At 51.0% G+C, this 27286-nt stretch overlaps 3 protein-coding genes across 8 annotated transcripts in view; 1 reads left to right on the top strand and 2 right to left on the bottom strand.

Annotated features, from left to right (window-relative positions):
• Positions 1-1292, top strand: part of ATF7IP2 (activating transcription factor 7 interacting protein 2) — a 56183-nt gene extending 54891 nt beyond the window's left edge. For all 6 annotated transcript variants that reach the window (XM_032328001.1, XM_032328004.1, XM_032328005.1 and 3 more), the window contains one exon: positions 295-1292. In XM_032328001.1, coding sequence (XP_032183892.1) covers positions 295-708 — 414 coding nt within the window. In that variant the 3' untranslated portion in view covers positions 709-1292. The remainder of the gene's footprint in view (positions 1-294) is intronic.
• Positions 1-17884, bottom strand: part of GRIN2A (glutamate ionotropic receptor NMDA type subunit 2A) — a 609475-nt gene extending 591591 nt beyond the window's left edge. The window contains exon 1 of the mRNA XM_032327993.1: positions 12729-17884. The gene's annotated coding sequence lies outside the window, so the exon portion shown is untranslated. The remainder of the gene's footprint in view (positions 1-12728) is intronic.
• A 379-nt stretch (positions 17885-18263) lies between these two features.
• The window catches only part of EMP2 (epithelial membrane protein 2), a 29991-nt gene continuing 20968 nt past the window's right edge, over positions 18264-27286 (bottom strand). Inside the window, exons 2-5 of the mRNA XM_032326913.1 lie at positions 26870-27012; positions 24752-24842; positions 22305-22451; positions 18264-21100 (exon numbers count right to left, since the gene is read on the bottom strand). Of these exons, the coding sequence (XP_032182804.1) occupies positions 20913-21100; positions 22305-22451; positions 24752-24842; positions 26870-26947 (504 nt within the window). The 5' untranslated portion in view covers positions 26948-27012 and the 3' untranslated portion in view covers positions 18264-20912. The remainder of the gene's footprint in view (positions 21101-22304; positions 22452-24751; positions 24843-26869; positions 27013-27286) is intronic.

Genomic DNA, 27286 nt, shown 5'->3' with positions numbered 1-27286 from the left:
TTCATGCAAATTAGCACAACATTTGGGGACACAATTTGGAATTGATGGAATATTTATCCAGTGTGTCTGGGACCTAACCCATTCTGGATCGGTGGTTCCAGAGCATGGAGATCTTAATGCCAAAAGAAGCTGATGGTTAAGAAGACTGGACCCAGCCAGGCCCACATAGTCTTGAATGTTCTCGTGATTCTGGTAAATGGGTCAGAGAACACGCAGTGTATTTAGAACTGCAGTTGAGAACTTTAATCAAAAATGTCCACTCTAGCTTGCTAAACTTTATAAATGTCTTTCTAGGTTCTTGAGTCCTTTGAACACTTGCCACCTCTCCCAGAGCCGCCACCACTACTCCCTGAACTGGTGGACAAAATCCGGGACACGCTTCCTCCCCAGAAGCCCGAGCTCAAAGTGAAACGGGTGCTGAGACCCAAGGGCATTGCCCTGACTTGGAACATTGCCAAAATCAACCCCAAATGCGCCCCCGTGGAAAGCTATCACCTCTTCCTCTGCCACGAGAACCCTAGCAATAAGTTGATTTGGAAGAAAATTGGAGAAATTAAAGCTCTGCCCCTCCCCATGGCCTGTACTTTATCTCAATTTTTAGCTTCCAACAAATATTATTTTACTGTCCAATCAAAAGACATTTTTGGGCGATATGGACCATTTTGTGATATAAAATCTATCCCTGGGTTTTCTGAAACTCTTACCTAAAAAAAAAAAAAGGCTTTGGTAATTATATTGTACCACATTGTTTTGGTTTTTTTTTCATGTTTGAGTTGTTGGTTTACGATGTTCCTCTAACACTGTTTGCCATCTTCAAGGGCCGGTCCAGATTGTGAACCCTTTGTATAGGGCAGTCCTCTTCCCTGTGTCAAAAGTGGCCTCTAGTTTCATGAATTTCTGATTTGCACCCCGTAAGTACTCCCAGTGGGTATGTTCTACAACGTACTGTCGCTGGGCAGTGTCGTGCACAGTACCGCTGCCCACGAGCCCTGGCGTATGAGCTGCCCCCGGCGCCTCGGCCAGCAGTCCGCTGCCGGGCACCTGCGTCTGTGGGCAGTGCAGGTTGGTGAAAAACCCGCTCTTCGGAGGCAGGCTCGTCTGTGGGGTTCATCTCCCCAAGATCTTATGTAAATAAGTGTCTTCTCATTCTGTTCAAAATCTAAGGGCCATGAATTTGCCCTCTCCATTGTTTTTCTTTTTTGGCTACCCAGTCACTTGGAAAACGAGTCTGGAGGTTTTCCCTAAATCTGTTTGTATATTTAGGTACGTAATAAAATCAGTTCAACACCGTGTGCTGTGTACACAAAACCCGGAGTGTGTCTTATAAAACCGTCATCCAACCCACTGTTTCAGCTCTGGACAACAAAGTTGCTTGCTGTAGGTTTAAGGTTTTCATGTGTTGATTCTTCCGTGCTGCTCTGTTCTTCTCCTGGTGCCCCAGTTCCTCGGAGGAACAGAGCAGTAAAGGCCCCGAGAGCAGAGTCCCCGGCGCACGTCTGTCTGCGGCGCACGGGAGGGAAGCTGTGGCTAGCCCGGCTCGCCCGGGAACTCAACGGGCCAGCAGACTGGGTGAGTGTGAGTCGGGCGGGGGGGCTGCTGAGCAAAGGGACGTCAAGGCTAGTGGGAGGAACAGTCTGCTCCCCAGAGGCGGGCTTTCTGGGTCCATGGTGAGAGTGCAGTCCTCGGAGGCTCCGAGATTGCAAAAATTGAACGAGGAGCGCTTTTCTTTGGCATTTTATGAATACCTTCACAGCTTCAGTCCGAAGTAAAGCTATTATTTTTCAGTCTCCTGTGTCTTTCTCTTCTAATACACTGCCCCTGGAAAAGCCAGATTCCAACTGAACCGATGAGATGAGCTGCCCTCCACGAGGCCCAGTTTCCAGCTCAGAGCAATGGCGAGCCCCCTGCGGCTCAGGACAAGGGCTTCACTAGGGGGGCCACTGCACCCGCTGGTGGGTGGGTGGGGGACACAGACCAGACACTCAGGTACGTGCCAAGCGAAGCCCGAAGACTTGACACCTTAAACAAGATTTGGGTGTGCATCACCAAAGTGAAACTCCATCCCCAGCCGCCCGCTTCTGGAATGCGGGTGGGCGCACAGGTCTTACGAGCTTTCAGGATACCAGGATGGGGTAGGAAGGCTGACAGTAAGCACTGGGGCTGGTGCCTCGAGCAGTACTTTTTCTTGCCTTTTGCAAAGTGCAGGGGCAAGATCCTCAAGTGTTATCCCCTCGGCGGCACCAGCAGAGAGCCAGCCTAAGGACGACACAGATCTGGTACCTAACACGGCTGCATCATACATAAAGGGAAACGGATGCCCTGACTTTGGGCAGGAAGTGTGGCCTTTGACTCAACGTGACCCTCATGCCCAAGCACATCTGGATTTCCTCCAGCAAGGGTGGAAATATCAGGTAGTTGCATCTCTCCCGACGGAACTCTCGTATGAGGCCGAAAGACAGGAACGGATGGAATTGAATTGGCTGCATGACAGGCTTTTTTTTTTTTTTTTTTAAGTCCAATTTCCCTCCATCCTCTGGATTTTTGTGGTAGTGGGTCAAGTGTAAAAGTGTCGGTCTCTGAATTTCTGTCACCTCAGCTTTTGTAAAGATTGCAGTAAGGCCGATCTCAAGGGACACAGCTGTGGGCTGCTGTTAGCAAGCCCTGGGCCAAGGACCCATCTGGAAGTTTTTTTCCTTTACTTCGAGAGAGGGAAATAACATCTGATCTGTGAAGATAATATTTCTATACTCAAGAGTAATAGTTAAAACTATTTCCAACCCAGTTCTCTCTCCCTGGATTAGTGTGTGCAGTTGGACAGGGGGCATGGAACGGATTTAGACAGGATAACACAAGAGGCAGAGGATACTTCATTTTTGCAATCGCACGCTTTCACTCCTTGGATGCAGGGGAGTACTCAGGTTGGGGGAGGGAGTACCTAATGGTAGGCATGGCCTGTGGGACTGATGTCCACAGTGGCCTGAAGAGAGGGTACAGATACAGCAAGGGGTGGGGGGGAGCCACACATGGGGGTAATTACTTGGGGTCATGGGGTATTTTCTGGCCTGTCTGCAAATGAAACCGATCACCACAGCCCAAGGTCAGCTCCCATGGGTGAACTATGCTCTTTTTATCCATGAAAATAGGGACACACCTGTCTCTTGCTTGTAGATGGGGACCCACGAGTGGCAAGCAGAGATACTTGGGTAGTTCAGCGGTAGGATATGACTTTGTTTCAGCCCAAATGGGCTCTGTATAAAGCCAATTTGGTAAATTTATGGGCAGGGGTTATTGCTCTGAGCAAATCAGAGGGCAGACATAGGTAGGCTGGGCGATAGCCCAAGACAGAGTAGAAATTCTTAGCAGCTGTGCCAAGAGGTTTATGACATGGTAAAAAGGTTTGGGACATGAAGCTCAGCCAACCCCAAATCGTTTTCCCCAATTTGTTAAATTTTCCCCATGAAATACTCCTGCATTCTTTCAAGGGATTACTGAGCATCTGCCGTATGCCAGACACCAGGCCAGGGACTAAGAAGGAGAACAAGCAGATACTTTCCCGGGCACCTGGCTTCTGCCTGGGACTCAGTCATGATCTCAGGGTCCCGGGATCGAGCCCCGCATCAGGCTTCCTGCTCAGCGGGAGTCTGCTTCTCCCTCTCTCTGCCCCTCCTTCCCACTCGTTCTACCTCCCCTCCCTCTCCCTCAATCTCAAATCATAAAATCTTAAAAAAAAAAAAAAAAAGTAGATACGGTCCCTGCCCTTTCGGAACTGACCTAAGGACATTAATAAGTAAAAAGTAAACACACAAGATTTTCAGAGAACAACACGATGCGATCCATAAGGAAACTGAGCAGGAGATACGGTAAAGCATGATGGGGGGGGGGGTGCTAGTCAAGGAGAGTTTCTTGGAGAGGGAGGCACTTAGGCCTGAAGGATTAGAAGGAACAAGGCATGAGGATGTGTGCAGGAAGGTCTGTGCCAGGTCGAGGGGTTTAACTCTCACTCAAGAAAGTCTTCTAAAGCAAGAGAATTTGGGTCTAACAGGGGAACCCATGGGCCAGTGAAACCCACTACATGATTCTTAGTGGATCCTGATTCAGAAAAAACAGCTCTAGAGGCCATCATCTGGACAACAGGCGAAGCCCCAGCTACAGACTGTACAGGTAATAGCGCCACGTCCACGTTAAATGATGGATATTTGACTCCATGCCTTGACGCCTGTGACTCACAAATGGTTCAAAAAAATTTGCGTGCACGCACGTGCGCATGCACACACACACACATGCAGAAAGGCCAAAATAAATATTGACCACAACGTTGTTAGTTGGAGAATCTAAGTGAAAGTCTGTGGGTGTCATGTCGCAACATTTCTGTAGGTTGAAACTTTTCAAAATAAGTTGGGAGAACAAACAATGGGTCATTGGACTCTTCCAGCCCGTGGAGGGTCTGGAAATCCTGATTCAGGGGAGATTGGCAAAACGGGTAGAGCTCACCAGGTTAAGAGCACAGAGAACATGTGCAAGAGGCAGGGGCATCAGGATAGTTCAGGGAGGCCCACGGAGGCTGCGGGGGGCTAGCCCGTGGACAGCAGAGCATAGAGGACCTCACTGGTCTCCTGCAGCTCAGTCTTGCTTTCCTTCCCTGCTCCCCCGGCTCCACACTGAGAGGTACAGTCTGTCTCTACCCCTTCGCTCTGGCAGGTCTAGAACTGCTCTGACCAATGAAGCACAGGGAAGCGACGCTTCGGCAGCTCCGGGAACTGGCCTGGCAACTTCGACTTTCTGTGTCTTGGAAGCCAGCCACTGTCTAAAAAGTGCAAGCATCCCAAGATCACCTTGCTGCAAGAAGCCCATTCAGGAGACCCTGGAGGACATGATGTCACATGGTGGCAGGTGGGAGGCCCCCCCCCCGCCCCCCGTGAGTGAGGAAGCCGTCTTTGAAGCAGATCCTGGGTTTCAAACGCCCCAGCAGAAGCCATGGGGATCGGACAAACAGTTCAGCTGAGCCCCACTCACTCAAACTTCCAACCCACAAAACTAACCAAAACGAAAGTTATTCGAGGCCTCTAAATTTGGGGCTTGTTTTTGAGGCAGCAACCGCACCTGGGACCGTATTAGAGACTGAAGCTGGGTCGTTATTGTAAGTAATGCTGCTAAAACCTAGCGGTACCTGTATCCCTCTGAATTAGTGTTTGTATTTTTTAGGTAAATACCCAGTAGTGCCATTACTGGATCACAGGTAGTTCTATTTTTACCTTTTGGAGGAATCTCCTTACTATCACAGTGTTATTTTCAACAGGCGGACTGTGCAAACCCAAGTGTCCACTGATGGGTGAATGGATAAAAAAGATGCATTTTTAGATATATAACAGTATTATTCAGCCATAAAAAGGAATGAAATCTTGCCATTTACAATGACAGATGGAGCTAGAGAGTACAATGCTAAACGAAATAAATCATCCCAAGAAAGACAAATACTGTAGGATTTCACTTGTGTGCAATTTAAGAAACAAACAAGGAAAGAAAAAAAAAAAGACACCAATCAAGAAACAGACTCTTCTTCACTATAGAGAATAAACTGATGGTTCCCGGAGGGGAGGTGCTGGGGGGATGGGGATTAAGGAGGGCACTTGTCATGATGACCACTGGGTGACGTATGGTAGTGTTGTATCACTACACTGTACCCCCAAAACTAATATAACGCTGTATGTTAACTATACTGGAATTAAAATTAAAACTTAAAAATATTTTTTAAAAAAAGTAGGTCAGTATCTTGGGCGTTATGGAGAGCCAGCGAAGATTTCAATCAAGATGGTAATAGGGGAAGACAAGGTTGAGTTCACTCCTGTTGCCATGTAGAAACTAACCTAGAGAATGGGTGGGGGTGACGGGTAGACCAGGGAACCGGGGTCTTGTGATTAGTCAATTATAAGTCTATTGCCCTGTTCAGAACAAGAGGACAGCAGCTGGGCTGGGGTCGTGGAAGTGATGTCCAGGGACAGGAGAATCAAGAACCCTTTCCTGGGAACCTTGAAAGCACATAACCAGGCAGACCTCAGGATCCACTTACTCTGCCCTGAGGCCAGTAAGTAGGGCAGAATAAATACACACACAGTCCGTACTCCAGGAAAAATAACTTGGCAGAGGAAAATGCCAAATGACCATGAAAGAAATCACTGGAATCATTTCTCTTCCTTGGGGACTATCTGATTTTTAAAAAAAGAATCTACCAGACCAAACCAAATTGTTTTGGTTCATAATGAAGATTTTAGTTGAATATAGAGATGTATCTATCCCAGGTCTAGAGCCAAGGTCTGGATGCCCAGGTCTAGGGCATTGGAATTTTTGCATTTCACCTTCTACATTCAATGTCACAAATTTCTTCCCTAAAAGGCCCCAGCAAACAATTTGGAAAATTGGCCACCAGGTGGCAGTAGGCCTCTTTCCCACCTTTCTGAAACGGGCGTTAAACTTTTTTGTCCTTTTCACGTTGAAGCCAAGAGTCACACCACTACAAAATAACATACTTGAAATATGGTGCCAGTGTGGCAAGTCTCTTACTCAATATCTAGATACATGGAGGTAAGGACCTGGTCCTTACCTCCCAGACCTCCACATTGATTCTGCAGGGGTTCAGAGCAAATCTCCCCCAAAATGTGCCCCTTTGGCACGTGCACTATTTTGAGCTGAAGGCAATCAAGACCCAGCAGACTCAAGAGAAACTTACACCTCTTCCTTAAACGATGTAAGAGAATTTAGATAGGGAGCCTGGCCCAGAAAGGAAGCTACGACCAAGAGACAGCTTTGTAATCAGAATGACCTATCAGTATAGCAAGTCAGCCACCTAATTACCAGACATTTGCCCTTTTTGTCCTGTGAGTCACCCTCCTCCGCTTTGAAGCCCCAGGACCCTTGCTCATCCCTTAGCTCCAGATGACATGTGAGCCTCAACTGCCTGGGTTGTCCTTGGGTCTGACTGTCTTTGGGGGTCTCCGGTACATAGTAATTAAATTTGTTTTGCTCCTGTTCATCTGTCCTATGCTCATTCGATTATTGGACCAATCAAAAACACACCGAGAAGGGCAGAGGGAAAATGCTTGCTTTCTGGCAGTTTTCAGCTGATTTCAATTTTGAACTTCATTCACAAATTACCAAAAAAAAAAAAAAAAAAAAAAAAAAAAAAAGCCAAAGTCAGTTGGTTTTTCAAAAGCCCTTCCCTGACTGTTTCCGATTTTAGAGCTCCAGTTCTACTTAGAAATAAAGCCCTGGAGGGTGGATTTTATCATCTTTCCGGGTCTCTTCCTCCTCCCCTTTTGTCACATTAGCATTGACTGATGTAGATTAAGACTAATTACCTTAAGCTGAACCCAACACGAGAGGAAGAAGACTCATCTCAGGAAGATTCTAGAAGCAACTTTCTCTATGTTGTCTGCCATGAAAATGGGACCCTCTTCCGGTGGACTATGTTGAATAGGGCAGAGGAACAGCACAGTAATGATTCCCATTATCATCCCCACCCCAGCTCCTCCCCTTTCCCACGACAAGATAAAAACAAAACGAAGCTTTCCAGAACTTTGCAGCGGCACCCAGATAGAGATAACGAGAGAGACCTTCAGAGTTGTCAAGCAGATCAGAACTTGAGGAGGGGGATTTCCAATTGGCTCAGTTGTGCTGTCGAATTAGGGAAGGCTCAGAAGGGGGCGAAGATAAAGACCCACCTGCTCCAGGGAACAAACACCGACAGGGTTTTCCACCCTCCCCGAGCCCCGGAGAGTCTAAGAAAGAAAAGTTGATTGGTCTGGTGTGGGTCCCATAGCACAAGACACCTCATTGACTTGCCCATCAGATTTGATTCTCCAAAGATGGAAGGAGAGATGATTCTCCAAAAGAAATTTGGGGTGTTATTACCAAAGGGAGGGGGACTGCAAACTAGCCACCAAAAAAAAGGGGGGGGGCAATAAATAGCCACACAGTAGGTTTTTCGACCATCAGCAGACCCTGCATAGGAAGGGACATTTCCCTTTTTTCTTTTCCTTTTTTTGTTTTTAATTTCTCAGTTTTGGTCGGACCACACTGAAGTCAGGTCATGGCACATCCAAACCACCTTTAAGCCCCTTTTGCATTGCTCCTGCTCAGTGAGAGCAGAGACCCGGCAGAGAAGAAGGAAATTCTGGGGGGCTGGGCCGTCTCACAGCCACAGCACTGGCTGCCTTCGCAGACAGTGAAACACTCCCAGTTGATCCCCACCACGGCCCCCCTTCCATCGCGATCCCTTTGAGCTTGTCAAGACAGCGGATTCCCCGGGCCCCACTCCTGCAGGGACAGACTCAAAGCCTGGGGTGCAGCCCCCGCATGCTCCACCGCCAGCAGGGAGTTCCAAGCTAGCAAGTCTGCACTTCCCCACCTCCCACCCCCAACTCCCCCAGCCCCACCCCGGGCCAGTATAAAGACTTTTTCCCGTGCACGGAGGCAGATGTGAGCCCAAACTTGAAATCAGGGGAGCTGCAGGCACCATCGGGCTAGTCACACATCTTGCCCCATTTGGCCCCATCTTGCCTCCTGGGCCTCTGCCTCCCTTGCTGAAAACCAGCGGAGGAAGATGGAGGCTGGAGGGCGAGCCTGAAGCATCACCCTTCATTAGCTACTCTGGTTACTGTGTCAACTCACCCAGAGGTGGGGAGGTGGGACCCGCAACTCTTCGGAGCTCCCATGTCTGGGTTCACACCGACGACTCCAGATCCCTGCTTGGAGCTCCCAGCAGCCCGCTGCTCCCATTAATTCCCTGGGAAAGCTTCCACTCCAGCGGCTGCTCGGTATGTTGGCTCTACGGGTTCTTCCTCTCCCCGGGGGTTCCTCTCCTCCCTGAAGGTCCATCTCCATGGTCAGCTCAGCCACCACCTCCTCCAGGAAGCCCCTTCTGATTCATTCAGTCCTGCTCTCTGGGGGCTCTGCCCACTTGGGAGACTTTCACACTTCTTTGAACCACCCAACTGTTTAATCATGGTGAAAAATGAAACAGAGGAGATCTACCTCCTTACGGTTTTGAGCGTCTGCTATCATTCATTCACCATAAGCACGCCGGCGTTCAGGACATCTCTGGAACTTTTTCCAAGCTGCATGAGCGCCAAGGCCGTACCCCCTTCCCCCAGCTGCTGGCAACGCACATTCCACTGTCTGTTCCTGAGTCTGACTCCTAGAGGTCAAGTGATATCAAGAGGCGGTAACAAAGTAAAGACCCATCAACAGAGCCCGGTGGATAAAGCAAAGACGGGGTGTACACGCAATGGAGTATAATGTAGGCGCCAAGGAGGAGGAGACGTGGTCACAGGCCGCATTGTGCATGAACCCGGAGGATGTTATGCTAAGTCACACGAGCCAGTCACATCAGGTCAAATGCTCTAGCATCCTGACTTACTACGTCACACCTGGGTTACAACATGGACCAGAGATAGGTTCCCAGCCCCGGGCTACCCGTTAGAATCACCTGGAGAACTTGAACAACTTCCACTCCCAGACTGCTCCCCCAGACCAGTGAATGACCCCTTCTTTGGGATCCGGGCTCAGAAGCATCCCAGGGGGGCTCTGGCACGTGGCAAGGGCAAGAACCCGGGATCCGGGGTCAGACAATCTAGCTTCAAGCCTTGAATCGACCATGCACCGGGCAGGTGGCCTTGACAATAGTAAGAGATTAACAGCCATCAGTGAGCACCAACTGTATGCTCCCTGCAGTTGCTGCCGCCACCAGGCCCATTTTAGAGGAAGCAGAGGCCCAGAGAAATCCAGCAGCTGGCTGCAGGGCACACAGCACCAAGTGGCTGGGATACGGTTGAGACCGAGGCAGCCAGCTCCGCGGGGTCACCCCAACCCTTGGTCCCAGAGAGCTACTCTCTCATGATCCGGTAGTCACACTTTATCCGAAAAATGGCTGGGGGGCTTTCGGGATCCTTTCTCCCGGACCCAAGTCCGCCCATCCCAAGCAGCCGCGGGAGGACAGAGGATGGGGAAGGAGGGAGGTGGCTGCTCTTCTGGCAGAGCTCTGGTCTCCAGCAGCTCCCTCAGCCGCCACCCCGTCCTGGACGAGGCAGCAGCCTGTCCTGGCAATTTAACTTCTCCTTCTGGAAAAAATTGAAAAATCTGTTTTTCAAGGTAACCTTGTGCCAAGGTCAGGTCACACCTCCCTTTCCTCGCATGTGTCCAAGCCTCCAGTGAAATTACACTATTATCCTTCTACAAACACGGAGCAGCAACTTCTTCCTGGTTCCTCCTGTCTCTGTTTGTTTCAGCTGATGACAAATACTGAGCAAATGTGCAGCTGCAGCCTGGGCACCAGGAACATCTTGTGCTGTTCTCCTGCGGGTTCAGACATGCCAAGGGCCACAGTGGGGCAGGCGGTCATTGGCTTTGCCTTGTTGTCCCAGGAGCAGCAGCAGCAGGGCCAGCCACCCTCAGAATTTCCAGCAGTGTCCTTGCAACCTCCCAGAGGATCGCCTGTCACCGTATTTCCTGGTATATAAAACCCTACAGCAGTAGGGAGCTCCCATCTGAGGGCAACTCTGCCTCCTCAGGGGACATTTGGCAAGATCTGGGGACCTTTTTTGCTGCCACAGTTTGATGTGTGTGGGGGGGAGTGTCTCCTGGCATCTAATGGGTGGAAGCCAGGCATGCTGGTAAATGCCAGAAAGGTGTAAGATAGCCCCTGCAATGGAGAATTATCTGGTCCCCAATGCCCACTGAGCCAATGCTGAGAAACTTTGGTCCATACTAGGGAGCTCTTACAAGGACAGATTTTGAAAGAAAACATTCACAGGTATTTTTCATAACAATTATTTAAAATGACTTCAAAGTGGTTTTGCACTGGAAAGATATTCTGGTCTCATGTAAGAAGAGGTAACTTCGTGTGGTGCAAAAACAATGAATACTGTTATGCTGAAAATAAATTTAAAAATAAAAAAGTAAAGAATTTAAACCTCAAAAAAAAAAAAGAGGTAACTTCTATACTGACATCCGGTTGTAAGCAGCAAATCTCTCTTAATGTGGTAATATTGTGCCAACTAAACATGAGGGTACAAAAATCACATGGCTGAGAACACGCAAAGAGCCCAGATGTGCATCAACAGATGAACGCATCGAGAAGAGGTGGTCTATATACACAATGGAATACTATGCAGCCACCAAAAAAACCCCAAATCTTGCCATTTGCAATGATACGGTTGGAACCAGAAGGTAATCTGCTCACCGAGTTCAATCAATCAGAGAAAGACAATTGTTATACGATCTCACTCATATGTGGAATTTTAGAAACGAAAACAGAGGAGCATTGGGGAAGGAAGGGAAAAATGAAACAAAATGAAATGAGAGAGAGAGACATACCATAAGAGACTCTTAATCATAGGAAACAAACTGAGGGTTGCAGGAGGGGACGGGGGTGCGGGGGTGGGGGTAACGGGGTGATGGGTATTAAGAAGGGCACGTGATGTAATGTGCACTGGGTGTTACATAAGACTGATGAATCACTGACCTCTACCTCTGAAACTAATACCTTCTATGTTAATTAATTGAATTTTTAAAAATCACATGGCTAAAAATTAATGAATTGAACTAATGAAAATCGGCACATAGCAATGTTCTGGTAGGATAGATTTAACTGTTCAGTAAGGAGGAATACTCACACTACCTTTGATCAGCTGTGTAGGATTTGACTAAACTGAATGTTGAAAGAATCTATCATTGCTGGGGGCGGGTGGTGTTATTGTTATGTGGTTATGCGGCCACTCACCACTAGGGGGTGGTAGTAGTACCTGCTTTTTCATTTTCTGGCCACTGAGCCTCCCGAAGTCTATAAAGCAAACGCACTGGAAACAGGATACATTTGGGATACACATTTTTTTGGAGGGGTGGAGGAGATACTCATATACATGTTCTAGCGTTTACCTCCAAATGTAAAATTGAAACTCATCTGCTTTATACCTAGATCTGCTCCCTGAAAATGACGATCTGCAAACTTCGGAATCACCCGAAAAACCTGAAGTCCCAACATTCAGATACTGGCCCAGTCCCTTTGAGATTTAACAGATCCGGAATCTGCATTTGCACAAGTATGCCTTAAATGGTGTGTGCTCTGGGTGCTTCCATTCACACACACACACACACACACACACTCTCTATTTTATGGCCCCGAACTGAAGTCTGTGCTAACAGATTATATTAATGGCCTCCAGCCTTTGCTGCCTCCCGCCCTCACCTTCTCACCCCCATCCTCCACCAGGTGACTGTGTGGTCCTCTCCCCAAAGGAGAGAGCTGGTTTCCCCTCCATGCACCCAGGTAAGATCTGTAGCCTGTTTGGCCGGTAGGAAGCAGCAGGAGTGGCACCCCAATTGCAAGCCCAAGAGAATGTCTATGTTTCCCTTCGCTCTCCTGCATCTCTGGCATCACCGTGAGTCTATACCTGAGCCAGCCTGATCCAGGACACGAGAGCTACGGAACACAAAGCTGAGTGCCCCCGCCATCTCAGACAAGGCCAGTCTTCATCCGCCAACACCCAGACGTGGGGACCAAGTCCACCCAGTATGAGCAGAGCTGCCCAGCCCACCCCCAGCTGCGCCCAGACCCACGAACACCAAAAAATAGCTCATCCACTCCCGTCTTGCAAGGGGCCACCATTAATCAAAGGAGGTGGTTTGGGGGAGAAGAGAGACCAAAGGAAATCGCTTTGCCTCCTTCCGGTACTTACCTGCTCTTCTAGCTTTCCCACCAGTAACAGGAGTGCACGGTGTCTGCTCTGTGTGACAGGTTGCCATGAAAATCAAATGTAATGATACAATTCATGGGAAGATGCTCTGTCAGCCAGGGTTCTGGGCGGCTCTGCGAGCACTCAGTGTCCTCCGGACCGTGTCCCACACGTGGGCTTCCTCACTGAATCCCCACAACCCTGCGTAACGGCGGGGCCCATAGCCCTGTCCTTTCCGTCCTCAGACCCTCCTAACGCAGGTCTTAGTGTCAGCGTCACGCCAGCAATGAGTCCTCGTCTCCCGAGTTGCTGTCTTCCCATCACCCTGCCTCCTTCATGGGCTGTATCCCAATTTGTAATTTTATTTTTCTTCCTTGCGGTCTGTTTGTCCTTGCTACAATGAAGTCTCCATGAGTGTGCAGGACCTGTCTGATCCATCCTTGTGTCTCTGTGCCTACCCCACTATATGGTGCATAGTAGGTGCTCAACACACAAGGGCAGAACAGGAGACCAGATGGCCGGAGCATTACCCCATTTCAGATGAGGACACGAGCATCTTAGTCACTTGGCAAAGCCTCCATGCAACTAGTTGCTGAGTCAGATTGGAACCTGGGCCTGTCTGGTTCTGAGGCCCAAGTGTCTTAGGTGGCCTGGCCTTGCCTTCCGGGGAGGGTTTGGTTGTTCGCAGAAGATGGGGGCCATGGCCTTGGGTGGGAGGGAGAAATGCAGCCATCAGAGAAGACAAAACAAAGCTCCGGCCCCAGAGGCAATGAGTCAGAAACCTCAGCCCCTTAAAAAGCCAGACACGCTCTGTAATTAGCCATCTGCGCGGGATTACACATCGCCCTCCTGGGTCGCTGCCGTCCCAGAAGCTCGAGTGGGGCGTGTGGTCAGAAGCGGGGGTGAGATATGGGGCGTGCCGGGCTTCCTCGGAGGCTGGAAACCTCTGATCGTGCACATCCAGGTATGGCCTCACTGACATCCGTGTGGGATTGGGCCGTATCACGAGGCCATCTTGGAAGAGGAGATTCAGGAAATCGTGACCGGGAGGAACCAGGCGCCCCTGTGAATTCCCTCACACCAGCAAGAGCATCGGTTTGTGGGTTTTTTACATTGCCATTACGAGGCAAACACCCGCAGTGCACTTCATAGCATTCTCATTCTAAATCCTATCCAGGTCACTTGGGACAACCGATGCTGGTTTTCAACTTACCCGATACTTTCCTTCGGAATCAATGCATTTATGTTAAAAGATAGTTGCTTGGAAGAACAATGTTCGGCAAACAATAGTGCAGACTGTACATGTCTACGAGCAAGGAGCCGTGGCTGAGAGACGCGTCCATAAAGCGTGGGAAGCACGAGCGGGTAGATGGGGAACGGGATTCCGGCAGGATGCAGCAGGAGCTTCGCACGGGGTTCGACCTCCCGGCCTTGGAACTTCCTTCCTCTCCTGGGGAAGTCCCTTCCTTCCGAGTCTTGGTGGGTGGCCGCCCTGACCTCCCCCTGCAGACGCTGACAATGCCCGCTGCCTATTTCCCAGCCTCCCTTGCAGCGAGGGCGTGGTCACATGACTCCATGCAGCGAGGGCGTGGTCACATGCCTCCCTTGCAGCGAGGGCGTGGTCACATGACGCAGTCTTCACCAATCAGGTGGACGCGGCGTGCCGCGCTCTGCACCGGAAGGAGTGAGGCTCGCGCGCATAGAGGGATGTCTTCCGGGGTGCATCAGCCGGAGTCACTGTGGCTCGCGACTGAGTGATGGGACTGCACGCGGGCGCTCCGAGCCACAGACGCTCTGCGGAGCCGCTGGCCGGCGCAGGCGGCAGAGCCGAGGGCGGTGGGATCCACGCTTTCAGGCTGGTCTGGTCTCTTTGACAACCAGATCATCTCTGCCGCTGTTCTTTTGTTTGGGTTTTTTAAGATTTTTATTTATTGGGGAGAGAGTGAGTGACAGCGCGAGCAGGGAGAGGGGCAGCGGGAAAGGGAGAAGCGGACTCCTCGCTGAGCGGGGAGCCCGACACGGGGCTCGATGCCGGGACTCCGGGGTCCTGACGGATGTCGTCGTATCAGGGAAGGTTTTAGAAACCTATCGGGGCTGGTGCCCTGTGCAGCTTCCTAGAGTTTCCACTAAGCTCCTGCGAGAAAACGTCTCTTTGAGCCGAAAGGTGGTTCATCTAATAGCAGAAGTGGAAGAAAACACGGCTTTGCTGAGATTGTTTCTGCCTGAAGCCCACAGTCTAAAGTCCAAGGATTCAGAGATGGGCAGGGATGGACGACTCAAGTTCTCAGCCAGGAGTCGGCGCCTTGGCCTGTAAAGGGCCAGACGGTAAAGGGTTTAGGTGTCCCGGGCCGCCTAAGGTCGTTGCTGCATTCTTCTCCACGTTTTTTTTAGCACTCTTTAAGAACCAAAATGCGTTCTTCGCTCTGGGGCCTTAAAAAAGCAGGCCTTTGGCCGGCGAGCCGGTCGTGTTTGCCAAGCCCTGTGCTAAACCACAGGTCAGGGGCGTGGAGGCTGAAAGCGGGACAGAATGGGGGAGATAACTAGAAAAGATAGGCCAGGTCCTAGCCTTTTCACCAAAGGGCCAAGCCCAGGGATGTAGCTACGACGATCACAGCTTGACATTCTGGCCTCAGGAGACACAGCCACAGGACGAGGAGACAGATGTTCTCCAGCTCAAAGTCTACCCTGCCTCATAAAAGACCATAAGGCAGAACCACCCAGCTCTGCTGCTACCGGAACCTTCAGCCACTGGGGATTGATTCTGCTTCTGCTCATGCATTTTCCAAAGAGGATCGTTTAGGATAGACATCCTGTTCCTTTCCCCCGTTACATGTTGGGGACATCGGGCGTCTAGGACTTAGCTTCCTGTCACAGGTTGCCAGGCCATGAGGTGCCACATCTGATAAAGAGGATAATCCGTGTCGCCAAATGACCCCCCCCGAGTTGGAAGTACTAACTGGTTTGGGCTTCAGGCTGTTTACCTCTTGGGAAGGGGTTAGTTCATTTCATGAATATATAAGAATCTTAAAAATTCTTACAGAGTTATGTGTGCATGTGGGGCAGCCCAGGGATGGACTGGGGCACATAGTGTCCGTCGCTTCTTCTCTTCTCTTTTCTAAGAGCGTGCTTCCTGAGTATATCCCTCGCTGAAGGAATCTGATCCCCAGCTAAGATGTCAGTGCTCAGCGTGGTCATTTTAATGACCTCTGCCAGTGTCTGGGTTAAGCATGAAATCTGGAATCCTCAGGCCAAGGGCATTGGGAAGAGTCTGCCAAAGGGTTCTAGGAAAACTCTTCTTGTTCCTAAAAAGAGACAGACACACAAAGAGACAGTTCCCTTCCTGTATTAGACCAGGGGATGGCAAACATTTTCTGGAACAGGCCACATCGTATTAGGGCTTTGCAGGCTGTGCGTGTCCTACGGTGACTCTGCTAGCAAAGCAAGAAGGCAGCCAGTGTGTGATAGCGAGACAAGAGGGCATGGCCGTGTTCTAATAAAACCTTATTTATGGACACTGGAATTCGAATTTCATGTAATTCTCAGGTGTCACCAAGTATGCCTCTTTTCACTTTTTTTTTTTTTTTTCTCTGATGGGACTAAGGGAAGTCTAGAGCAGGGCTGAGACAGTACTAACATCGAGTACAATGCTTAGGCTGTAATATACACATAGTTGGTGAATAAATATTTATGACATCCTCATGATGAAATGATCCCTTTACCGTAAAAATGAACGCACCATCATTAATGCAACACCAGAGCACCTAGCAGTATTAACGAAGCAGTATTAACAGATCCCAAGGGAGGGATACAGTAATAGTAGTACAGACTTCCGAACCCCTCCGTCAGCAAGGGATACATCATCCAGGCAGAAAATCCCTAAGGACATATTGGATTGGAACCAGACTTTAGACCAAGTGGACCAGACAGACATCTCAGAACATTCCCTCCGAGAGTAGCAGAATACACAGTCTTCTCAAGCACGTGTGGAACATTCCCCAGAATGAATCAGGCTAGGTCACCAAGATTTAGTGAATGAATGAATGACAAGCTTTCTTCCAAATGGAAGAAACAGATAAAATTGAGTTCTCTGGAGAGACCACCATCTACCTGCCACGTGGACCAAACCCCAAGCCAAGCCAACCAACAGGAAACCCTAGAAACACCAAGAATACAGACAGTAACTACTGAAGGTTTTAGTTTGCAACTCACATGTAGAGACAAGGGAACGTAGGTTCCCCAGATAGATTGCTTTTACTACCTTTGGCATTCCTTAGGTAAAAATTCAAGATCTCTCTCTCTCTCCTCATTTATCTATGTACCTACCTACTGACCTACCTTCCTACCAACCTACTTATCTACCTATGTATCCAGCATCTTCTTGTTTCTGGCTGCACTTTTCATTTTTGTAGCAGAGTGTTCCGTGAAGATAGTCTGATTTTCATCATCACTCAACCTCTTTAAAGCAACAGTCTTTATCAAGCAAACTGGAGAACAGGGCTGTCTCTGTAATCCTTGGAGACCACTGCAAATACAAAATGGGGGACTGTTGGCTCTGCTATCGTGGAGAACTTTCAGATGGTACTACCAGATCAGTAACCAAGCATGGAGTCCCGAGCCCCTGCGGGTCCTTCCTCCAGGAATCCGGTTCCATGAGAGGGAGAGGGCGCTGGAGGCTGTCCTGTGATGAGTTGTCAGACATCAGTTGCTCCCTGCAAAGACCTCACACGATTGTCTTGATGAGAAATCACATGGTGCCTGTTGCTCGAAACGGCAGCGTTGTCCCCTGACTGTTGGGATGGTTGGAATACTAGAGGCTGATGGCCTGGGTGATCTGGTTCGGAACTTTGTCACGTACAGTTTCACATTATATAAAATATAGAAAATAGACTACTTTAAAGGCACATGAAACAGAACGTACCCAACTATCCTAAAATCACAATTTGTCCCCAAACCAAGATTCAAATTTAGCTGAGGCCTTTCCCTCACATTACCCCCCCAAACCACTGCCCCCCCAGTACACAAAACTGTCACCTGTTATATTGTGAAGTAACCTCTCAACTATTAGCAAGTTATTTCCCCATCCAGGCAGAATTTTTTTAATAAAGATTTTACTTAATCATTTGACAGAGACACAGCGAGAGGGAACACAAGCAGGGGGAGTGGGAGAGGGAGAAGCAGGCCTCCTATGGAGAAGGGAGCCCGATGCAGGGCTCAGTTCCAGGACCCTGGGGATCATGACCTGAGCTGAAGGCAGATGCTTAAGGACTGAGCCACCCAGGCGCCCCAATCCAGACAGATTTTAAACGAAGCCACAGCTCCTGTGGTTTTTCCAGCTATGTTTAGTGTGTGTGCCTACGGCCTCGGGATCAGGGTTTCTCCATCACCAGTAAATACAGAGCATATCAGGACTCCCATACGCACAGGCACACAACCTACAGCAGAAAGGAGGTGGCGTTGGGGGACATCCCCAATTCTCCAGTATTCAGGTCTGAATATACACATTCACTCAGGGCAACAAATCAGTCCTCCAAACTCATCTGAACAGAGACCCAAAGTAATTTTAATGCAAATAACAAAACAAGTTAGTCTGTCTCCATCCGTAGCCCCTCCACGCGAGAATTACAGTACTTATAAAAATGTTCTAAAAGGCGCAAACTACAGTTCCTTCAAATACGGTTGTTACGAGTAACATGTTTGGTCCTAATATTTGCTTCTTGGGTGTCTCAGCTAATTTGCTGTGTTGGGTAACTGATAACAAGCACCGAGGAAGGGCTGGTTCTGCCTACAGGTCAGAAGTTCGGACAGTTTTGTCCTCCCCGCTTTCCCGGTGCAGGTCACGCCACCGGCGGGGTCGGGGGGTCGCGGGGGAAAGCAGCTCTCATATTTCACAAAACCTTGGTGTCACAGATGGATGTGGCGACCAGCTAGAAAAATCCATGGGGTCGTCACAGATGCTCAAGTTCGGGGGAATGGTATTCACACACTGCCTGGCGGAGTAGGCTTTCCAGACCCCTGGCTCTAAGATTTTTTGTTTGTTTCCACTGTGACTACAAGAAAAATCTAGAAAAGCCACCCAGGTGAGAAGCCCTGGGGCACGTTGCCCCACCTTCCTCCTTGAGGCTCACCCTGCACAGTGTTGGGGTCCTGTCTCAGAGAGTCTGTCTGAGTCTGTCTGAATTCGCTTGCCCTGTGTTTTGAGAGCCTCACCCAGCGCCTGGCACATAGTAAGCACTGACTAGTCTGTTGAAAATGAACGAGCAAGTGAATGACTGGATGGAGAGAGAACCCAGTCCTGCTCTGGTGTCCGTGGTGGCCCTAAATCACTCAAACCAGACATCTTCCCAGCTCCACGGGACCTGGGCTGATGAAGGTCAGGGGCAAAAGCACGTATATGGCACCAGCACTGAGAGGGGGTGGGTGGGTCCCCCACACAGCCCCAGCAGCACACCCAATAACTGGGAGGCTACAGACAGCGAGGTGCGGAGAGCTTCTCCACGGGCCTTTCCTGGGGTCACCTGCCTGGCCGCACACGGAAACACTGCTCCCACACTTAAGAACAAACTACCCACCCCCCCCCCCGCCCCGCCGCCACCACCCTGGCACACCATAAGATGGTCTTAGAATTGCCCAGAGCACCCTTCACCCAGACCCTGCCAAAGCACGTTCCCTGGGGGGGGGGGGGGGTGGGGGCAGTGTGCGCACCAAAGTGGAAAGCCACGGCCATCTGGAAGCTTCTCACTGGCTTTGTTTGCAGTCAGGACACCGGGCCCCTCCAGATCCAGAGACGTGTCCTCTGGAGGTAACCCAGACCACACTGCCCAGTGAAGGTACTCCGTGTGGCTGGCTGGAGTGGTATTTCAGCCCATCTGAGTGCCTCTGGGATATGCAGGGACAGAGCAGTCTTCCCCCTACCCATGAGCTTCGCTTTTGAACCCCTGGTTGTGTTCTCTGCCGCCTTCCTCCTCACTGTGCGATTACTTTTCGTAAGTATTCAGCTGCCCTCTCCACGGGACGGCGAGCCCCAGAAGAGCCTGCCCACATGGCATCCCTGGTGCTGGGCAGGCACCAAGCCCTCTGCAATTTATGCTGTTGAAGGAACGGTGGGTGGGTCCACTGAGGCCAGCAAGCCTTAGAAGGCAGGGCAGGAGGAGGAGGGCGGGGCCTTCCTACTGAGAGGAGGAGGGAGGCAGCAGCACCCCTAGGCTGTCTGCTGGCTGTGGGGGTGCGGGGCCGGGCTGCTGTTGGGAAGGCCCACCTGTGAGCAGCTGCGGGACAGATGGGGAAGGCCGGGGTGATGGAGGCCAGCAGAGGCCGGCATTCACCATCTGGACACAACAAGATCTTTAACATTTATGAGGCGGCTCTGCTTGCCTGGCCCCAGGGCCGTGGTCCTCAGCTTCAAGGAGCTTCGTGTCCCCAAGGAGCTTGTTAGAAATGCAGGTGCCCGGTCCCATCCCTGAAGCCTCTGATTCCATAGGTCTAGGGAGGGCCCCCGTTACTACTGTTTGCTGGGGATCACGCTGAGATTCTTTGCCTTAGGAAGGTGAGCCTAAATCCAACCCCAAGTTAAAGATTGCCTCCCCTAAGGCAAGCCGGTAACAGTGTCACAAAAGGTGGGTGGCACTTTCTTGACCCAGCCCAGCACAGGAGGCTTTGGTCTGGGTATAGACACAACACAGGGGTGACACCTGTTTCTCACATGGAACTGGCTAAAGATCTGAGCAGGCTTCACCCCTCACCCCACCTCCAACCCTAACACAGACAGAAGGGGGAGGGGAGGTTGAGCTGGGGCGGGGGAGGGGCTCAGCGCAGCTCACACCTAGGGAAGGATGTCCCCCTGAGACCTGGAGTTCTTGGTCTCTTGTCACATCACATCACATCCCCAGGGTTAAGAAACTTCCTGCTGAATGTTTTTGGACTTGAGCATCGCTGGATTGGGGGCTTGGTCTCGTTGAGACTTTCAGATGGGCAGGAATTCTGCATGCCAGCCTTCATCGTCTATTCTCTGATCTCAAGAATGCAAAATTCTTCTCTCTCTCTCTCTCTCTCTTTTTTTTTTCTTTTTGGCTTTTAAAGGAAACAATATGTTTGCTAGAAAAACCGCACACAAAAAACTGATTATATACAAAACGGTTATCTGAACGTAGATTTTTGTACGGCAGCAAAAGCGACCTCGCTCCCGGGCTTCTATTTGCGTTTCCTTAGGATCAGGTACATGAGGCCGCTGATGAAGGTGAAGGCAAAGGCCACCCACGCCAGGATGAACGAGTAGCCGTAGCTGCCTTCCTGAACTTGCTGGTAGAATTCGAAGTTGCTCCTGTGCAGGTCTTCACGCCGGTCTGTGTATATGGAAGCCGCAATCATGACACAAAGGCCTGCCGAGAGCAAGCAAATAAATCAGACACCGACCGCAGCACAGCATGGGCCATGGACCCGAGGGGACCATGGCCAGAGAGGAAGCACACTTGAGCTCTGATTATTGGCGGGTGTTTATTTTAGTTCGGGGGAAAGAGCACTGATGCTATTTCATCGCAGGGCATAGCTGCCCACTCTGTATGGCTTCACTTCCCGCTTGCGGCTAGCGGAGCCCGATTTTGCCTGGGCAGCTGGAAACCATAACTGGTCTAAGGCCACGGGTCAGCCAGACAGAGAATAGTTCAGGGTCTGTGCGCCACATACAACCTCTGTTCCAACTACTCAGCTCAGCCGTGGTTGCGGTGGCTGCGTGGACATAGCCGCAGGCAGAATGCAAATGAATGGGCGGGGCTACGATCCAGTAAAATGTTACAAGACCAGGCGGTGAACCAGATTTGGCCTGCGCACCATACTCTGCCAACTGTCTCTCACCCCCAGGCAATCCTGTTCCTGTTTATTTCTAATATGTTCCAGTTCTGGCCACAGAGAAATGCTTCAGTGAAAAATACTACTCCCTGGAAAAAGGGAGGAAAAGCACTTTATTTTTTTTGGTTGCCGTGCTTTCCCTTGTTAACTGCTTCAGATACTGTTAGGTCAGGAGGAATATTTGGAGCTACAGCAGCCTTTTGGGGGCCATGAGGAGGTCATCGCTGACACTCTGAGGATGAAAGCATCCAAGGGTCAAGTGGAGGTTCTTGCTGCTGCTGCTGGGCTGTCAGACCCACAATGGACCTTCCACCTTCAAGCTTTTTGTTGTTTCAGAAAAGCAACAGTCTTTGGGGCTGAAGTCATTGTTAGTTGGATTTTCCTCTTACTTGGAGTCAAAAGCATCCTGAGTGAATCACCAACGGACGTTAGTGGCAGGATGAGGTCAAGTACCCTGATCTTCCCTGGGGAACCTGTGCCTCTTCCCTCCGTACCAAGATAGCCCATTCTTGATGGCAGCTCCTGCTTACCCTGCAGATCTTGGCTGAGGCTTCCTGTCTCCGGCACGGCTGCTCTGACCCTCTGTCTAAATCCCGACTCTGAGGTATCAAATGTTAGGCCACAGCATGGCGGCCGGCTTCTCCTTTCCAAAGCCTCACCCGCTGCACGGCTCCTGGCTCCTGCTCACGGTGGCCGGGAAGGGAACGCTTATTCCAGGAAGCCCGTCGCTGTACTTACATGACATGAGCTGGATGATGGAGGTCAGCACGAACCTCTCTCCCTGCTTGAGGCGGAAGAGTTGGAGCACAAAGATGAGGAAGGCGATGCAGCAGAGAATGGTGGACAGGATCATGGTGGCCTGGACCGCCTGCATGGTGGGGTAATCTGTGGGGAGAGGGCAAGACAGCGGGACTGAGGACCGCAGACCCCTGGGCCCCTCCGGTGGGCAGAGTGACGGGACAGCTCCAGAGTCGGGGATGATGGGAGGCAGAAGTACGTTTGCACAGTATGAGCACCAGAACAGCCAAGGGGTCGTCCCAGTGTCCCCTCCCCCAGTGTCCACCTGTGCACTGGACCAGAGGGTCCCCAACGTCTTTTTTTGGTAAAGGGAGTGAGAACCACCTGCTCTGTCATTCTTCTCAGCACATGGTTGGGGATTTTTTTTTTTTAAGATTTTTTATTTATTTATTTGAGAGAGAGCATGAGCGAGAAGGGAGGGAGAAGCAGACTCCCCATGGAGCTGGGAGCCCGATGTGGGACTCGATCCCGGAACTCCGGGATCATGACCTGGGCTAAAGGCAGTCGTCCAACCAACTGAGCCACCCAGGCGTCCCATGATTTTTTATTTTAAAGTACAAACCCTTGGGTTCCAACCTGGCAAACTCTGGTTTGGGAAGTCAGGATGGACGGGTCAGGATTAGGGGTCTCCAGAGGGACTCTGGGGAATCTGGGGCTCACAGGGTTGAGTGACCTTCAGAAGTGCTCTGGGAACTACCTAATATGCCCCGAAAAGAAGAGAGTTACCCTTGTGACCACTATTTAGGAAAAAGAGAAAAGGAGGAGCTCCCTTTTGGAGAGCAGGGGTCTGCAGAGGGGAGTCTCAGCAGAGAAAGGAGCCGGTCTCAGATGGAGGCCACGGCACTCGGGGAGGACACAGTGGAAGCCCCACGCTGCGGGTGTAGAGAAAGGGTCAAGGACACAGACTGGAACCACCTGCATGGTTCTCAGTTTCCTCCTCCAGAAAACAGAGATGATAACAGCTCCCCCCGCCTCAGGCAGGGGAAGTGGAAGGAATCCATGCATGCAAGGATTTTAGGGGGTGCTGCCAAGAGGGGAGTCCCGGGTAAGGGCTGAAGGTTATCACCAGGACGCAGCTAAGAGAGGTGAGGGGACAGTGGCTGAAGTTGCCAGGAAAACCTAAGAACGAGCCTTCTCCTTTTTTCCGACTTTTGCCTGAAATTGACAGGAGGGAAGCGTGATTCCTAAATCCTTCACGAAATGCTTGGAGCAACAGGTGCTGGTTCATCCTGGCCACATGTGGGGATCACCCACAGGGCACCCAGGCCCTTGGCCCATTCCTTATGCTGAGGAAAGAAGCTTGACCACCTCCCGCCAATACACACACACTGTATGACTCTGTCTACACAAAGTCCAAGAACAGACAGAAGGAGACGAGGGTGACAGAAGTCAGAAGTGGTTGCCCTTGGGACAGGGTCTGTGGGAAACCAGTGGAAATGGGCCCAGGGGAACTTTCTAAGGTAGCAGGAAAATTCTCTATCTTGCTTTGGATGGTCGTTATGTGGGCATATATGTAATTTTCCAAACTCTATAAGCTGAGACCTTAAGAAGTACATTTCTTATTTGTAAATTATAGCTGCATGAAAAATACAAATCCAGCACACTACACAGAGAGGATGGAGGTCAGAATCAGAATCTCCGGTGTTGGAACCAGGCACAGGGGAGGAGGTGGGTAAGCTTCCCCCAGGCAAGTCCAACGTGGGCCCAAGGCTGTGACCCTCTGGCTAAGAGTGGTGTTTCCCAAATTGGCCCAATCTCAGAAATCACCTGGAGGCTTGTTAAAAATACAGATTCCTAAAAAAAAAAAAAAAAAAAAACCAAAAAACAGACTCCTAGACCCCTCTCCCTGAGATGAGGGCACAGTGGTTCCAGGGCGGCCACCAGGAATCCGTATTTGGAATCCCCCAGGGGCAGTCCAAATACAGCCGCCGCAGATCGTTTCCATCTCCTTAAAATGAGGCTATCGAAATCCTATCCCCCGACGGGATGGCCCCGGGACACGGAGCCTCTAGGGAGTAAATCAGGTTGTGAGGGCGGAGGACCGGTTGGGCTCTCTACCCTCCGCCCTGTGAGGCCACGAGGAGAGGGCGGCCGCGCACCAAGAAGAGAGGCCTCACCGGACGCCCGATCTGCCGGCACCTCGAGAGACACAGAAGCTCTCCTGGGTCCAGGAACAGGGAAGGGAAGTGTGCCCCCAACTCCGCTGGGCCCAGCACGCCCCCAGCCTCTGGGTTCTGCACACCCCTCCTGTCTCCAGCTTGCACAGAGCCCTCGGCCAGACCCCTCTGGGGGACCCCAAGAGTGCAAGGAAGGGCGTGAAAGCAGCAAACGGGGGTTCACTATCCACAGGGAACAGCTAAGGTGCGCTGCACCGGCTCACCACTCACCCTGATAGTTCGCATCGATTTCTGTACAATTCGTGTTGTTGACACACACTCTCCAGACGTCTGCAAAAAACTCTTCTCCTACCCACCAGGCCTGTAAACACGGAAACACAGTACAGGCTGTTGGTTAACCAAGAAGACGCTCCTCCTACTCGGCTTCGAGGCACAGTGGTCGGTCAGTACTCGGGACCCGCGCTTCTGTGTCTGCCCTGTGCATGCAAGTCACCGGGAGTCGGTTAAAATGCAGATTCTGACTGAGAGCTCTGGGTTGGGGCCTGGGATTCTGCATTTCCAACAGGCTCCCCTGTGTGGGGGGTGGCTGAAAAGTAAGACACGGGCCGGGGACCGGGCCCTCCCAGGGCACAGGGGCACAGACAAAGCTCAGAGGAGGTCACAGGCATGCACCGCGGTTAATCCAAAGAATTACAGGGGTGAAGTCTCGGGGGCAGGTGGTCAGAGAGGCTGAAATCTAGGGGCAAGGCCTAGTACAGAAGGAATGATCAAACAAAACCCTCCTCTTTCTGTCCAAGTGTCTGCTTCTTCTTTGTGCTTCTGCGGCTCCCTGCCCAGTGGGCCCTCTGTACACCGTCCACCCACCCAAACACGGGAATCTCCCTCTCCCATCCTCCCGTCCACCGACGGTCGCTGAACTCCCACCGTGTGCCGGCTACATGTCAAGTGCAATTCCTAACTCCTAACGACACCCACTGACTCCCTGAGAGGCAAGAACAAGGCTTGTATCTTCTCAGGAGTGCACAGCAGCACAGACACCCAAGGGCACCCGAAGGATTAACGGGGGCCTGGGCTGATGCTTTTTGGCCCCTGAGGTCTGTCCGTCCCTTTCGCCATGTCTAGGACCCTTTCAGGATCCCACAGGGGTAGAGGCAAGGGACACTGAGAGGGGGCTCGGAAAGAACATTCACGGTAGTGAATTTATGTCGCAGACCGTGGGGTCCTCTGGGTAATTGCAGGCCCAGTGCCTCAAGCCACAGTATCAGTGTGAGAGCTCTGCCCTGGACACTCACTTCCAGAACCTTCAGGAACTGAAACTGATCACTGCATTTACCTGCCTGATGAGATCGAGGGTGGGGAGCGGTTCGAATCCCAGCTCTGCCGCTTACGGCCGCCTGCACTCCACAGGGCTCACTCCCTACAGGGCAGGTGTTGTGATGGTCTGTTTGTTATGTGATGATAAATTAACAGGGGTCCCAGACGTAAGCAGAGCTGGTGGCCATTCGTGAGGTGCACCTGGGGGCTCTGGGAGCTGTGTTTCTGACTCTAAATGCCCCTGAGGCTGAACTGATCGGGATTGAAGCCAGGCTTCTGGATCAAGTGTGGGCCACTGAGGACCTCGGTACAAAGCTTCATTTCCTGCTGGGACAGACAGTAATCTATACCAATAGATCATTTATCAAATGCATCCTTGCCATATGGCTGGAAGCTCAGTACTTAAGTAAAAAGTTCCATTTTTCAGGGGAGCCTGGGTTATCAGGAAAGTTCCAAGCATGAGCTTTGCTAGGGAGGGCATAGCTCGGTGGCTCTCAGTTGGGTTCCTGATTTGCAAGGGCAGGAGGGGCAGAGATCACCTGGCATGGGTCACCTAGGGGATCCAGGGCAGCGGTCCTCCACTGAGGGTGGTTTTGTTCCCCCTCAGGACATCTGGCCATGTCCAAAGGCATTTTCGGCTGTCACAAGTAGGGGTGGGAGTGCTTGCCATCCAGTGAGCAGGGATCAAAGATGCTGCTAAGCATCCTACAGTCCACAGGATGGCCCCAGAGCAAAGAATGATCCAGCCCCAAATGGCTGAGGTTGAAAATTTTATCTAGAGGAGGGTTTAATCCAAGCAGCATCCTCAAAGAGCTCCCTACACCCCAGCCACCACGCCAGGCTCTGGGGGGGGGGGGCATCAGGGATGAGAGAAGCCAGGTCCCTGCACACCCACACTTGATCATGAGAGGCTCCCAACCTCCACATGGAGGCCGAGTCCTTGGGCCTGAGCAGAGATGTCGCCATAGGGAGGACAACCCCATATCCTAATCAACTAGGGGAAGTTCTCCATCCTGCTTCTATGGACTGCAGGATCCAGGGGTTGTGGGATGACCGGAAGGAAAAGGAACTCACATTGTCGATGGTGGCGACGAAGAGCAGCGCAGCAGAGGTGATGTGGAAGATGATGATGAAAGCCAGAAGCACCAACATTTTCACCGGGCGCGGCGGGGCGAGGAGTCGTGCTTAGAGCCCAGAGAGACAGAGAGAGAGAGACGCTACAGGGGGTGCAAAAGAGAAATACATTCGTCAATGACAGAAAAGAATTAAATGAAAAACAGGCAATTTTTAGTGGGGTTTTAGAAAATCAAAAAATGGGGCACCTGGGTGACTCAGTCTGTTAAGCATCCGACCCACTCTTGATTTCCGCCCAGGTGGTGATCTCAGGGTCATGAGACGGAGCGCCGTGTAGGGCTCCTCACTCAGGAGGGAGTCTGCTTGGGAGTCTCTCTCTCTCTCTCTCTCTACCTCTCCCCACCCTCGAACTCACTC

The sequence above is a fragment of the Mustela erminea genome, chromosome 20 (genome assembly GCF_009829155.1).
Source record: "Mustela erminea isolate mMusErm1 chromosome 20, mMusErm1.Pri, whole genome shotgun sequence".
NCBI lineage: Eukaryota > Metazoa > Chordata > Mammalia > Carnivora > Mustelidae > Mustela > Mustela erminea.
Note: the sequence above shows the minus strand (reverse complement) of the source record. Positions and strands in the feature narration are given on the sequence as shown.